This window comes from Corythoichthys intestinalis, chromosome 19, assembly GCF_030265065.1.
Source record: "Corythoichthys intestinalis isolate RoL2023-P3 chromosome 19, ASM3026506v1, whole genome shotgun sequence".
Lineage (NCBI taxonomy): Eukaryota > Metazoa > Chordata > Actinopteri > Syngnathiformes > Syngnathidae > Corythoichthys > Corythoichthys intestinalis.
The window spans coordinates 2,065,412-2,080,379 of NC_080413.1; the positions used below are offsets into that span (position 1 = coordinate 2,065,412).

The following is a 14,968-nucleotide window of genomic DNA, read 5'->3' on the forward strand; positions in this document are numbered from 1 at the left end:
GAGTTAAGGCTTTTAATGTTTATATGGTTTAGCGATAGCCCTCTCACTACATACATACGTGTATGTTGTCGGTGATTAGCCTAGCAATGATCTTAATTGTGGTTATTTGTCAGCCCAAAACCCTCTAAGTATATCTTAAATGCATCTTACCGGATATAAAATGACTACTACATAGTCTGTGGTGATTTCTTGGTGCCCAGTTTTCACGTCGAATTGCAGCCGTCCATTTCGCTCTCCTCTTTGGATCCCTCGGAATACGGTAAAACTTCAAGTCTCTCCTTCCATCTTCTCTGTTAGTGCAACCAACAGCCACACACGCCTTCACCATTTTGATTATTAATGTTAAGGAGCAGAAAAACACGCCGTAAATAGGAGGAATGTACGTAGCCGTAACAGGTTAACACTATGTTTTGACGGACAATTGGGCGGTACCATTCAGGAGAGCGGAGTTGTGACGTCACGTGGGTAAGGTCTATACCATAAAGGACGCAGAAAATAACATCAAATTTTTGACATTCAGATTTCGTAATGATCACAAGTTTTATGTCATTTAGCCAAGTTCAAAATCTGAAAACAAACTTGAAATCCGCTATGTGGGATTTAAAAAAAAAAAAAAAAGCACTATAAATGGTTTAACTTAAAAAAAATAAAATAAAATAAAAAGCTTCAAGACGCGTACAGTAATGCGCGCGCTTCCGCATTTGGAGGAACGGAAATCTCGCGAGACCTGTAGCTGTCACTTGTCTTCCTGGTTGTCGGCCGGCTTGGAGCGAACATGGCAGACTTTTCCGAGAGGTCAGTGCAGGCGGCCGTCGTGGTGTCCTTCCTGGCGGGTTTTGCAGCCGGCTGGCAGGCAAACCGAATGCGACGGAGATTTCTCGACTGGCGAAAGAAGAGGCTACAAGACAAACTGACGGAGACGCAGAAGAAACTCGACTTATCCTGAAAGGTAACTAGTGCGTGGACGACCTTAGCGCCAAAATAGCTCATCGAGTTTCATCCAGCCTGTCAGATACATGGAATGAATTAAATGTAAGACCTATTTTACAAAATAATGACCTTGGTCAAAAGTTTCGAGACTTTTTAACTGAATGGTGTAAAGTCTCAAAACTTAAGACAGCTGTCATGTTTGTGTTTTGACTCCTTTATTTAAAAAAATAAAAGACTAATTAATATATCAAGACATTTTTACATACGTTAAAACGACCGGTAATAGTAAGGAATTTTAGTGCGAATGTTTTTGTTCCTTCGTATTTATAACTGGTCGTTTTTAATGTGTGTAAAAACTGCCTTACTATAATTGGTCTTTTATTTTTTTAAAATAAAGGAGTCAAAATACAAACATGCCAGCTGTCTAGGGTTTTGAGATTTTTCCCCATTAAATTTAACGAGAGTCTCAAAACTTTTGAGAAACGTCCTTATTTTGTAAAATAGCTGTTAAAAAAAACACCCTTTTTTTCCGGACAGCTTGCTAAACTTGGTCGTGTTTTTTTTGTTTGTTTGTTTGTTTTGACTAGGGCTGTGAAACGATTAAAATTTTTAATCAAGTTAATTACAGCTTAAAAATTAATCGTAATTAATCGCAATTCAAACCATATATAAAATATGCCATATTTTTCTGTAAATTATATTTGGAATGGAAAGATAAGACACAAGACGAATATATACAATCAACATACGGTACATAAGAACTGTATTTGTTTATTATAACAATAAATTGACAAGATGGCATTAACATTATTAACATTCTCTGAGAGCAATCCATGGATAGAAAGACTTGTCGTTCTTAAAAGATAAATTTTAGTACAAGTTATAGAAATTTTATATTAAAACCCCTCTTAATGTTTTAGTTTTATTAAAATTTGCTAAATTTTCAGTCAAAAAAATATCCCAGTAGCTCGCCATTGTTGATGTCAATAATTACACCATGCTCACTCATGGTACTAACCCATAAAATCAGTTGGACCCCAAGGCCAGCAGAGGGCGCCAAACACCAAAAAACAAGTAACAAGCGGACATTACACTGTACTGTCATTTTAGTCTGTTTGAGCGAGGCATGTGCGTTGATTGCGTCAAATATTTTAACGTGATGAATTAAAAAAATGAATTACCGCCCGTTAACGCGTTAATTTTGACAGCCCTAGTTTTGACATGTTTGAGGCAAAAAAAAACCCAACCTAACTATGCATTGTCTTTTTTTTGTTTGGTTTTGCACCAAATACTGTAAAACAACAGTATTATACAGTCACACGTTTTTGTTTAAAAAAAATTTTTTTTTTACATGAATTTGACCAAAACATCTTGATGTATTTACTTTTTTAATCCCTTAACCTTTAGAGCAAGGTAAACATTAGGGACACTTTTCCAACAAATTGACGCCCGAAAATCTGTATAATTGGAGCAATTCTGTTTTTCAGGTTGACTGTGTGCAGCTTTCCAAAAATGGAAAGGCGGACTGGTCCTCATTTGCCGGCGTAAAAGGAAGAACAAGAAAGTTCACATTTCAATCGTGGACACACTCATTCCAATCGTCTGAACTGCAAATATGGATGGACAAGACTAGCACGGAAACTCATCCCTCAAAACAACAATTGTCCATTATTCATGGTCATTTCTGTTTTTGTTTCCTATACATGTTCATTTTTTGAGTAAAAAAATGTTTTGCTATCCAGGTTCATTTTTTTGAGGGAGAGAAAAAAACAGCAGTTCCTACCCCTTATGGTCCTCCACTGTGAAGGTCAAAGTTGAGCTTCCCCGCTACGTGCTGAATGGAGGCACTCAAGACGCTATGGATAAAAGCGGCACTCTGAAGCAGACAAGTGGCGTTCGGCTAAAAGCGCTCCCTCCCGTGCGCCGCTACTTTTCATTTAGCCCATAAAAGCTTTCGCTGCAGCTTTATTCGGCCGCCACCAAGGCAGATTGGGTCTTTTTCCATATATGTTCACTGCAATGATAGTGATAGACAGTGGCACGGAGAGTGGGGTGTTGAGGGTGCTGCAGCACCCCGTTGTGTTGGGGAGGGGTAAGAAGTGTTTTGGTAGATTATTTTTTTGTTGTTAAAAATAAATCGATAAAACAATAGCATATTTATCTTTTGGGGATTAAATGTATATGGCAGAAAACACTAAGGCGACTTGAAGTTCCGCTCTGAGACCCCCAGTTCGGCCAAATTTTGAAAATTGTCCCATATGCATGTGTGCTACGTCATTGGAAAGCTTAAAATATCAATTTTTCTGTGGGAAGAAAAATTTTGAACAGGAGGGCATTTTTAAACAGCAAAACCCTAACTGGAGGTGAGAGCACGCGAGAGCGTAATTAAAGACTCCATGATTTTAACGAGATATTATCGCGTACTTACCTCTTTTCGATCCAAAAACTCATGTAGCATGTATCACCGAGTTTAAAGACACAGCTGTGAATGGCCACAAACAGATTTTTGGGGGATTTTATGGGTGAAACACGGTAATATAACAAGGGTCGCGATGCAGAAATCGCAGACATCAAGGAGGGGTCCAGATTTTGTTTTTCAAGTATTTACCTTTTTAAGCATTTTTTTCTCAATTTTTCTTTGTTTGGATTGATTATTATTCATCTCAAATATCGGGGGAATGCGACAGTAACAAAAAAATACAATTAAGCAATAGTTATGAGGTAGATATCCATGACTTATTTACAAACACTATTTTTTTCATTGTGACAAAATTATTTTAAAATTTAAAAGTGTCTTTTTAACTAAATATTAGACATCAATGATTCTAAGCTAAAACTGACATTTTGAAAAATATAATTCTTTTTCTGGCTGGGTTCAAACAAAAGTGGTTACGCTTTGTCTGTAAACGGGGGTCTCCAGAGTAAAACTGACTAATTAAAAATAGTTTGGGGACTTAATGCACCATGAATCTGCTTTGGCAGCATATAAACATATTATTTTAGCTTAAAATACAGCAGTTCATCTTAAAGAGGGGTGCAAAAGCAGAAAACTGCTTTTTCAGACTTGTTTTTTCCGCTGTTAACTCATTTGCTCCCAAAAAGATATAAATACGTTCTATTTTTTAATTGTTTCAGTGTCCCAAAAACTTATTTATACGTCTTTTATGTTTTTTTAACAAGAGACATCTAAGCTCTGATTCAACTTAGCTCCAAAGCACAAAGCTGAAAACCCAGTTTAAAGCAATAAAACTGGGCTCTGGAGGGCAGTAGCGCATTTGGTAAGACACCCAACCCGATTCGCCGGAACGAACGGCCGGCGAAAGACGACTGAATGGGTGTCCAGGATGCCAGGTGGCAGACGACCGAGCAGGACAACCGGGAGGACGCCCAGGATGCCAGGCGCTGGACGACCGAGCAGAAAGATCGGGACCACTAGTGCAGGGGACGATGCCGTTAAGTCCGTGCTGGAAAGACAAAAAAAAAATCCATCTTTATGAGACTTTTTTTTTACATTTTCATTGCCTCCAAAATACTTTTTCCATGTTTTTCCCCTCTCATACTTTGTAACATTGTGTTTTCTTGTGGTAGCTTTAAAGCAGAGTGTTGATCTGTTGGCCGCATTGGTCACGTAGCGTATTTAAACCGTCCTTATTTGATATAACTACAATATTTTCTGAAGGCATTTTTTTTTGTACATTCTGCCTGCATGCATCTAAACAAATTAAAAGCGCACGGTAGTACTTTGGGTGTGAAATTCGCCTCTTGTAGGACATTTTGGCAGAACACCGGTTAATATCTTTTGGCGTAAATATCCCAGAATACAGTAAAGACAGTTGCGGCTTATAGTCCAGTGCAGTTTATCGATGAACAAATGCCGTTTTCGTGTTAAATTTGGTGGGTGACGGCTTATAGTCCGAAAATTACAGTAATTTTTTGCCCATATATCTGTACTTTTACAAAAGTAAAAAAAAAAAAAAAAAAAAAAAAAAGAGTGAGTACTTCATCCACCACTGTTTGGACGAGAAACATTTACTATTCACCATTGGAGCAGAATTGCAGTGAGGCCATTTTGACACTGGGTGGCAATGTTTGCACGTGTGAAAACGTTCACAGACTGCAGCTACTCATTCAAATACTTTACGCTTATTTTACGGTCCCTGACAAAAGTCTTGTCGCTTATCCATTTTGTAGAAACAATTGCTAGTAACCTGACTTTTAATGATTCAATTGCTTTCAGAAATGGCTCATATGAAAGCTAAGACCCCCCCAAATGATGTTGAATGCACAAAAATATATTTGTTTCACTGAAAAAAGATTTATTATTTAATGAATACCGAAAGGTCAAATTTTGGCAAGGCAAAAGTTTTGTCGGCTATAGAATGTAGTGTGAAAATTGAACAAAAAATGTACTTCAAATACAAAAATATGTTACATACCATAAGCGAATGAAGTAGTGGTGCTGTGAGATCCAAATTGAATATTTTGTATGACTTCCACGGGCTTCGGCAAGGATTCTTACAATTTATTGATGAAGTCATCAGGAACATCAAAGAAAGCATCTTGCATGCTTCCCAGAGTTCATTGACATTCTTGGGTTTCGTCTACCATGCTTCCTCTTTCATCCTACCCCAGACATGCTCAATGATGTTCATGTCTGGTGACTGGGCTGGCCAGTCCTGGAGGATATTGATCTTCTTTGCCTTGAGGAACTTTGAGGTAGAGATTGAAGAATGCGATGGAGCACCATCCTGCTGCAGAATTTGTCCCTTTTTATGGTTAGGAATGTAAGAGGCAGCTAAGATTTGTTGATATTTCAGACTATTTACATTGCCCTCCACCTTGCAGATCTCTCAGGGTGCAGACAATTAAAAAACCGTGTGGCATTTGCCAAGGTCCACAGCCTGTCAAAAAGATGGACGTTGGAAAAGTGGCAAAAGGTGGATTTTTCAAATGAATCTTCCATTGAATTACACCACAGTCGCCGCAAATATTTGCAGGAGACCTACTGGAGCCCGCATGGATCCAAGATTCACTCAGATCAGTGAAGTTTGGTGGTGGCAAAATCATGGTCTGGGGTTACATCCAATATGGGGGTGTGCGAGAGATCTGCAGGGTGGAAGGCAACATAAACAGTCTGAAATATCAACAAATTTTAGCTGCCTCTTACATTCCTAACCATAAAAAGCGACACATTCTGCAGGAGGATGGCGCTCCATCGCATACTTTAATCAAAATCCTCCAGGACTGGCCAGCCCAGTCACCAGACATGAACAGGATGAAAGAGGAAGCATGGAAGACGAAACCCAAGAATGTTGCTGAACTCTGGGAGGCATGCGAGACCGCTTTCTTTGATGTTCCTGATGACTTCATAAATAAATTGTAGGGATCCTTGCCAAACCGCATGGATGCGGTCCTTCAAGCCCATGGAAGTCATACAAAATATTCAATTTGGATCTCACAGCACCACTACTTAATTCGCTGACCGTATTTTTCGAACCATAAGTCGCACCAGCCATAAAATGCCCAACGAAGAGGAAAAAAAACATATATAAGTCGCACTGGAGTATAAGTCGCATTTTGGGGGGAAATTTTGAATGAATTAATGAAAATCCAACACATAGAACAGATATGTCATCTTGAAAGGCAATAAAAAAATACAATAGAGAACAACATGCTGAGTAAGTGTACAGTATGATAATGTTATATGATGCATGAACAACGAAATGCAAACGTGGCCGATATGTTCATGTAACATAGCTATTAAGAGTTATTCAGATAACTATAGCATAAAGTACATGCTAACAAGTTTAACAAACCATCAATGTTACTCCAAAACACCAAAATAGCATGTGAAATGATATAATAATGTGTTAATAATTTCACACTTAAGTCGCTCCTGAGTATAAATCACACCCCCAGCCAAACTATTAAAAAAAACTGACTTATAGTCTGAAAAATACGGTATGTTACGCAACATATTTTTGTATTTGAAGTACATTTTTTGTTCAATTTTCACACTTCCTTTTGTAGGCGACAAAACTTTTGTCTTGCCAAAATTTGACCTTTATGTCTTCATTAAATGATAAGTATTTTTTCAGTGAAAATTTTGTACATTCAACATCATTTGGGAGGGTCTTAGCTTTCATATGAGCCATTTCTGAAACCAATTGAATCAATCAAAGTCAGGTTATTAGCAATTGTTTCTACAAAATGGATAAGCGACAAGACTTTTGTCAGGGACTGTATTATCAACTTGCTTTCTTCATGTTTCTGCCTCCACTAGTTCTAAGTGACAACGTCGGACACTTTAAAAGCAAATTATTTTGTTTTGCTGATCAAAATTTTCATCATCAGCCACATTTCAATAAGATGAAACCAAGTTAAAATGACTTACAGTATTATAATCAACAAGAGAGTTGACTTATTCTTACCTATATATTTTTTAAAAATAATAAATTTTCACTGTATTTACACTTAGCTTTCGAAATTGGACACCTTTTCATGCGGTTACCCATATTCTTCCACTTATCCAATCTGAAAATATTTTTAACAAATAATTTTAGGGCTGTCAAAATTATCTCGTTAACGGGTGGCAATTAATTTTTTAAATTAATCACGTTAAAATATTTGACGCAATTAACGCACATGCCCCGCTCAAACAGATTAAAATGACAGCACAGTGCAATGCCAACTTGTGTTTTTTGGAGTTTTGTCGCCCTCTGCTGGCGCTTGAGTGCGACTGATTATGGGTTTAAGCATTGTGTAATTATTTTACAAATTTTATTAAAACGAACACATTAAGAGGGGTTTTAATATAACATTTCTATAACTTGCACGAACATTTATCTTTTAAGAACTACAAGTCTTTCTATCCATGGATCGCTTTAAGAGAATGTTAATAATGTTAATGCCATCTTGTTGATTTATTGTTATAATAAACATATACAGTACTTATGTACCGTATGTTGAATGTATGTATCCATCTTGTGTCTTATCTTTCCATTCCAACAATAATTTACAGAAAAATATGTCATATTTTATAGATAGTTTGAATTGCAAATAATTATGATTAATTACGATTAATTAATTCTTAAGCTGTAATTAACTCGATTAAAAATTTTAATCGTTTGACAGCCCTAAATAATTTATTTGTATTTTTAAACATTGTTGTTAATGCATTTTCAAAAGAGAAACGCTTATGGTCGTCGACAGTGGCCAACGCGTTAATATTCCTTCGGCGGGGTCCAAATTTGCCAATTATTGCATTTTTGAAGAAGTTTGCGTGATGAATAATCACCGCGGGCTTCGGGAATTAACCTTTTAATGCGTCTCGCCTCATAAACACACTCATTGTGCAAAATGCTGGAGTATTGGAATAATAAGAAGTCTGCGTCATTGTAATTCAGATGGATGGAGTGAAAATGAGATTTTTTTTTCACTCAGCAATCTGCTACTCGTGCTTGAAAGGCAAAAGGAATTTACGGCGGCGACTTGCGTCTTCGTGATGTCGCATCGTTGACCTCAGAGAAATCATACTTTTTTTCCCTTTTTATAAATGGAAAATATACCATTTTTAAGCAGTTCTGAATGCTTGTACTCGCAAGAATTATTTATCCATTATAATTATTTAGTATCATGTATTTAGTTTAGATCGAGAAAAAGAAGCCTAACTATTCATGGTCGTTTTTTAAAGAAAAAAAAAAGCTTTACTATACATGGATGTTTTTCTATACATGATGTGTTGCTTTAAAAAAAAAACAAACATACTAAACATGGTCGTTTTTTTTTTTTGCAAGAAAAAAAGCCATTCTATACATTGTCGTTTTTTTCAAGAAAAAAAAAAGCCATACTATACATGGTCATATAAAAAATACTAGATACATGGTCGTTTTTTTTTTTTAAGAAAAAAAAGCCATTCTATACATGGTGTTTTTTTAAGAAAAAAAAATGCCATACTACACATGGTCGTTTTTTTAAAGAAAAAAAGCCTTACTATACATGGTCGCTTTTTTGTGTGTTTTTTTAAGAAAAAAAAAAGCCATACTATACATGGTCGTTTTTTTGAGAAAAAAGCCTTACTATACATGTTTTTTTCAAGAATTTTTTTTTACCACCATACTATATATGGTTGTTTTTTTAAGAAAAAAAAAAAGCCATAATATACCCACTTGGTTGTTTTCTTAGGAAAAAAAGTCATACTATACATGGTCGTTTTTTTTGACGAAAAAAAAGCCTTACCACCATACTATATACAGTCCTTTTTTAAGAAAAAAATGACATACTACACATGGTCGTTTTTTTTAAGAAAAAAAGCTTTACTATACATTGTCGTATTTAAAAAAAAAAAAAGCCATACTATACGTGGTCGTTTTTTTTTTTTTTTTAGGAAAAAAAGCCTTACTATACAAGGTTGTTTTTTTTTTGTGTTTTTTTTTGAGGAAAAAAATCCTTACTATACATGGTTGTTTTTTCAAGAAAAAAAACCCTTACCACCATTCTATATACGGTCGATCTTTGAAGAAAAAAAATGAAATACTATTCATGGTCGTTTTTTAAAGAAAAAAAAAAGCTTTACTATACATGGATGTTTTTTTAAGAAAAAAGAAGCCATGCTAGGTCGTTTCTTTTTAAGAAAAAAAAAAAGCCTTACTCTTCATGGTCGTTTTTTTTAAGAGAAAAAAGCCTTATTATACATAGTTGCTTTAAAAAAAAAGAAACATACTAAACATGGTCGTTTTTTTTTTTTTGCATGAAAAAAAAGCAGTTCTATACATTGTCGTTTTTTTCAAGAAATAAAAAGCCATACTATACATGGTCATATAAAAAAAACATTAGATACATGGTCGTTTTTTTTTTTAAAGAAAAAAAAAGCCATTCTATACATGGTGTTTTTTTAAGAAAAAAAAAAGCCATACTACACATGGTCGTTTTTTTGAAGAAAAAAAGCCTTACTATACATTGTCGTATTTTTTTTTTTTTAAGAAAAAAAAAAAGCCATACTATACCTGGTCGTTTTTTTTGAGAAAAAAGCCTTACTATACATGGTCGTTTTTTTTTTTTTTTTAGGAAAAAAATCCTTACTATACATGTTTTTTTCAAGAATTTTTTTTTACCACCATATTATATATGGTTGTTTATTAATATACCCACTTGGTTGTTTTCGTAGCAAAAAAAGTCATCCTATACATGGTCGCTTTTTTTGACAAAAAAAAAGCCTTACCACCATACTACATACAGTCGGTTTTTTAAGAAAAAAAATGACATACTATACGTGGTAGTTTTTTTTTTTTTTTTTTGAGGAAAAAAATCCTTACTATACATGGTTGTTTTTTCAAGAAAAAAAAAACCTTACCATCATACTATATACGGTCGGTTTTTGAAGAAAAAAAATGAGATACTATACATGGTTGTTTTTTAAAGAAAAAAATAGCCGTGATATACATGGCTGTATTTTAAAGAAAAAAAGCCATACTATACATGGTTGTTTTTTTAAGAAAACATGGTCGTTTGAAGAAAAAAAAGCCATACTATACATGGAAGTTTTTTTTCTTTTTAAAGAAAAAAAGCCATAATATACTGTACATGGCCATCTTTGCAAGAAAGAAACGCCATGCTATATATAGTCGTCTTTTTTTTTAAGAAAAAAAAAAGCCATAACATAAATGTTTATTTTTTTAAGAAAAAAAACAACTATACATGGTCATTTTTGTGACAAAAAAAGCCATACTATACATGGTCTTTTTTTTTTTCAAGAAAAAAAGCCTCACTATAGATGGTCGTCTTTTTTTTCAAGAAAAAAGCCATACTTGTTTTTTTGGTTGTTTTTTTTTTTTTTTTTTTTTTTTTTTTTTTAAAAAAAGCCATTTTATACGTGGTCGTTTTCTTAGGTAAAAAAAAAACACCTTGCTATCCATGGTTGTTTTTTTGAGGAAAAAAAATCCTTACTATACATGGCTGTTTTTCAAGAAAAAAAAGCCTTACCACCATACTATATATGGTTGTTTTTTTAAGAAAAAAAAAAGCCATAATATACCTACATGGTTGTTTTCTTAGGAAAAAAAGGCCATACTATATATGGTCGTTTTTTTTTTTTTTTTTTTTAAAAGCCATACTATACATGTTCATTTTTTAAAGAAAAAAAACTACTATACATGGTCGTTTTTTTAAGAAATAAAAAAGCCTGATTATAAATGGTCGTTTTTTGGGGGGTAAAAAAAGCCACAATATACTGTACATGGTCATTTTTTGCAAGAAAGAAACGCCATTGTTAGGTTTTGTGTTGGTTTCTCCTAGTGTGACTTGTCCCTGTGATTACCCATTGCTCTCACCTGTGTGTGTTTTCCCAGTGTATCCTGCAATCTGCATCCACCTGTGTTACCCAGCTGTTCCTCGTCTCGTTACCCCTTGTCTGTGTATATAATGACCCAGTTTCTTGTCACTCCTTGTTGCGTCATTGTCTATGTCAATGTTCGTGTCTACATCAACGTCAAGTCAAGCCCCGTCCAAGTCCTCGTGTACCCGTCCCTTCACTTAAGTAAGTTTTGTTTGAACATTGCCTTTTGAGCCCTAGCCCTTTTGTTTGTACTTTGTGATTTTGTTAGTTATCATTAAAAGTTTTTTTTTGAGTTCACTGCCACCTGCCTCGCTGCATTTTTTGTTTCCCTGCATTTGGGTCCATACAACCTGCCTGCCCGCTCATTCCTGACAGCCATGCTATATATGGTCGTCTTTTTTTAAGAAAAAAAAAAGCCTTAATATACATGGTCATTTTTTCAAGAAAAGACAAGCTTTGCTATATATGGTAGTTTTTTTTTTTTTTTAGAAAAAAAAGACATACTATACATCGTCGTTTTTTAAGAGAAATAAACCACACTATATATGGTCCTTTTTTTAAGGAAAAAAGTCATACTATACATGTTCATTTTTTAAAAGAAAAAAACTACTATACATGGTCGTTTTTTTAAGAAAACATGGTCATTTGAGAAAAAAAGCCATACTATATATGGAAGCTTTTTTCTTAAAGACAAAAAGCAATAATATACTGTACATGGCCATTTTTCAAGACAGAATCTCCATGCTATGTATGGTCGTCTTTTATTAAGAAAAAAAAAAAAAGCCTTAGTATACATGGTCATTTTTTCAAGAAAAGAAAAGCTTTGCTATATATGGTAGTTTTTTTTGGGGGGGAAAAAAAGACATACTATACATCGTCGTTTTTTAAGAGAAAAAAGCCACACTATACACGCTATATAATGACGCCACTGGTTTAGATCTGGGCATGTTGTCATTAAAAATGATGATAATAACAATGTAATAACTCATGTATTAATATTTTATTGTTTTTTTCCGCTGTGGCGATCCCTGAAGGAAAAAGCTGAAAGAAAAAGAAGAATTAGACTTTTAAATACTCGTTTATTTGATAATGATTATTCGTACAGATTTTTATTTCATCCCCCCCCGGGGAGGGTTTAGATCAGGGGATGACATTAATTACTGAATGATCGCTGCCAGCTACCACCATAGGACGTCTATCACTGTCAACGGAAAAGGGTGGAGGCAATTGTGTGAGAGTGACATTAATTATTTGCGCGGCAATTTTGGGGCGCGGCGTGAAGCGACATTATGAGAGATCCTCTCATAAAGAAGTGCTGTTTATTCTGATTGTAATTGCTGTGGCTCTTAACGTTATTGCGACCATTTACTTTGGGGATGCACGCTGACTGCGCCCGCTGTGTGTTAGCGACCTGCTTTCAGGAGAATTTAGGAGCATTTTGCACAAAAGCCAATGTGCCGGAGAGAACGAAAACAGACTCTTTTTTTTCAGGGTTACTTAAAACTCTGTCGTCATAGAAAGTTTGGGATAAAACCTTGAGGACAAGGACAAGTTTGTTTTAGGAAAACCTTTTTCTTTTTAGGGATGGGTTCTTGAGACTTTATTGTCAGTCTAGTCATGATAGACATGCTTGCCAAATTTTAGGTTTCTACGTGAAACAGGATTTAGGGACTGAATTTTTGTGCGCAGGGAGGACTCGTGAAAATGTCCATAACAAGTCTAAAGTGGGGACTTCAAACCACAACGCTAGACTTCTAGCGTTTTATCAGGCATGGGTTCTTGAGACTTTTTAGTGGGTTTACTGATAATAGACTTCCATGCCAAATTTTAGTTTTTTAAGTGAAACAGGATTTAGGGGCTGATTTTTTTTTATGTGTGGCGAGGACTTGCGAAAATGTCCATAACAAGTCTGAAGTTGGCGCTTCAAACCATAACGCTAGACTTCTCGTGTTTTTTCAGGCATGGGTTCTTAAGACTTTTTCGTGGCTCTACTCATTACAGACCTGCCTGCCAAATTTAGGTTTCTAACTGAAACAGGATTCAGTGGCTGATTTTTTGGGGGTAGCGAAGACTTGTGAAAATGTCCATAAATTGTCGAAAGTGGGTGCGTGAAACCACAACAATAGACTTCTCGTGTTTTTTCGGGCATGGGTTTTTGAGACTTTTTTGTGGGTTTACTCATTATGTACTTGCCTTCCAAATTTAAGTTTTCTAAGGGAAACAGGATTTAGGGGCTGATTTTTTTTCTGTGTGGCGAAGAGTTATGAAAATATCCATAGCAAGTCTAAAGCGGGGACTTCAAACCAAAACGCTAGACTTCTCGTGTTTTTTCAGGGGTGAGTTCTTGAGACATTTTTGTGGGTCTACTCATTATAGACCTGCCTGCCAAATTTTAGGTTTCTAATTGAAACAGGATTCAGGGGCTGATTTTTTTGGGTGTAGCGAAGACTTGTGAAAATGTCCATAAATTGTCGAAAGTGGGTGCTTGAAACCACAACAATAGACTTCTCGTGTTTTTTCGGGCATGGGTTTTTGAGACTTTTTTATGGGTCTACTCATTATAGACCAGCCTGCCAAATTTAAAGTTTCTAAGTGAAATAGGATTGAGTTGCTGATTTTTTTGTGTGTGGCGAGGACAATCTCCATAACAAGACTAAAGTGGCGCTTCAAGCCACAATGCTAGACTTCTCGTCTTTTTTGAGGCATGAATTCTCGGAACTTTTTTGTGGGTTTACTCATTATAGACTAGCCTGCCAAATTTTAGGTTGGTAATTGAAACAGGGTTTAGGGGCTGAATTTCTTTGGTGTAGCGAAGACTAGTGAAAATGTCCATAGCAAGTCTAAAGTAGGTGCTTCAAATCACAACACTAGACTTCTCGTGTTTTTTCCAGCATGGGTTTTTGAGACTTTTTTGTGGGTTTACTCATTATGTACTTGCCTGCCAAATTTAGGGTTCCTAAGTGAAACAGGATTTAGGGGCTGATTTTTTTTTTAAGTGGCAAGGACTTGTGAAAATGTCCATAACAACTCTAAAGTGGGCGCTTGAACCCTCAACGCTAGACTTCTCGTGTTTTTTTGGCCATGGGTTCTTAAGACTTTTTTTGTGGGTTTACTCATTATAGACTTGCCAGCCAAATTTTAGGTTTCTAAGTGAAACTGGATTTAGGGGCTGATCTTTTTTTCAGTGTTGCGATGACTTATGAAAATGTCCATAGCAAGTCTAAAGTAGGGACTTCAAACCAAAACGCTAGTTCTCGTGTTTTTTCGGGCAAGGGCATTTTCGGGACTTTTTTGTGGGATTACTCATTATATACTTGCCTGCCAAATTTAAGGTTTCTAAGTGAAACATGATTTAGGGGCTGATTTTTTTGTGTAGTGAAGACTTGTGAAAATGTCCATAAATAGTATAAAGTGAGTACTTGAAACCACAACACTAGACTTGTTGTGTTTTTCCTGGCATGGGTTTTTGAGACTTTTTTGTGGGCCTACTCATTATAGACCTGCCTGCCAAATTTAAAGTTTTTAAGTGAAACAGGATTGAGGGGCTGATTTTTTCACTGAAGTGAAGGCTTGTGTAAATGTCCATAACAAGTCTAAATTTGGGACTTCAAACCCCAACGCTAGACTTCTCGTGTTTTTTCGGGTATGGGTTCTTGAGTTTTTTGTGGCTCTACTCATTGTAGACCTGCCTGCCAAATTTTAGAT

The 14,968-nt window shown here is 35.5% G+C and overlaps 1 protein-coding gene across 1 annotated transcript; it reads left to right on the forward strand.

Moving 5' to 3' along the window:
- Positions 1-722: 722 nt before the first annotated feature.
- LOC130907609 (mitoregulin-like) lies at positions 723-5,391 on the forward strand. The gene is made up of 2 exons (XM_057822901.1): positions 723-949; positions 2,418-5,391. Exon 1 carries the CDS (start codon positions 776-778, stop codon positions 944-946), a length of 171 nt encoding a protein of 56 aa, XP_057678884.1. The 5' UTR covers positions 723-775; the 3' UTR covers positions 947-949; positions 2,418-5,391.
- Positions 5,392-14,968: the final 9,577 nt, after the last annotated feature.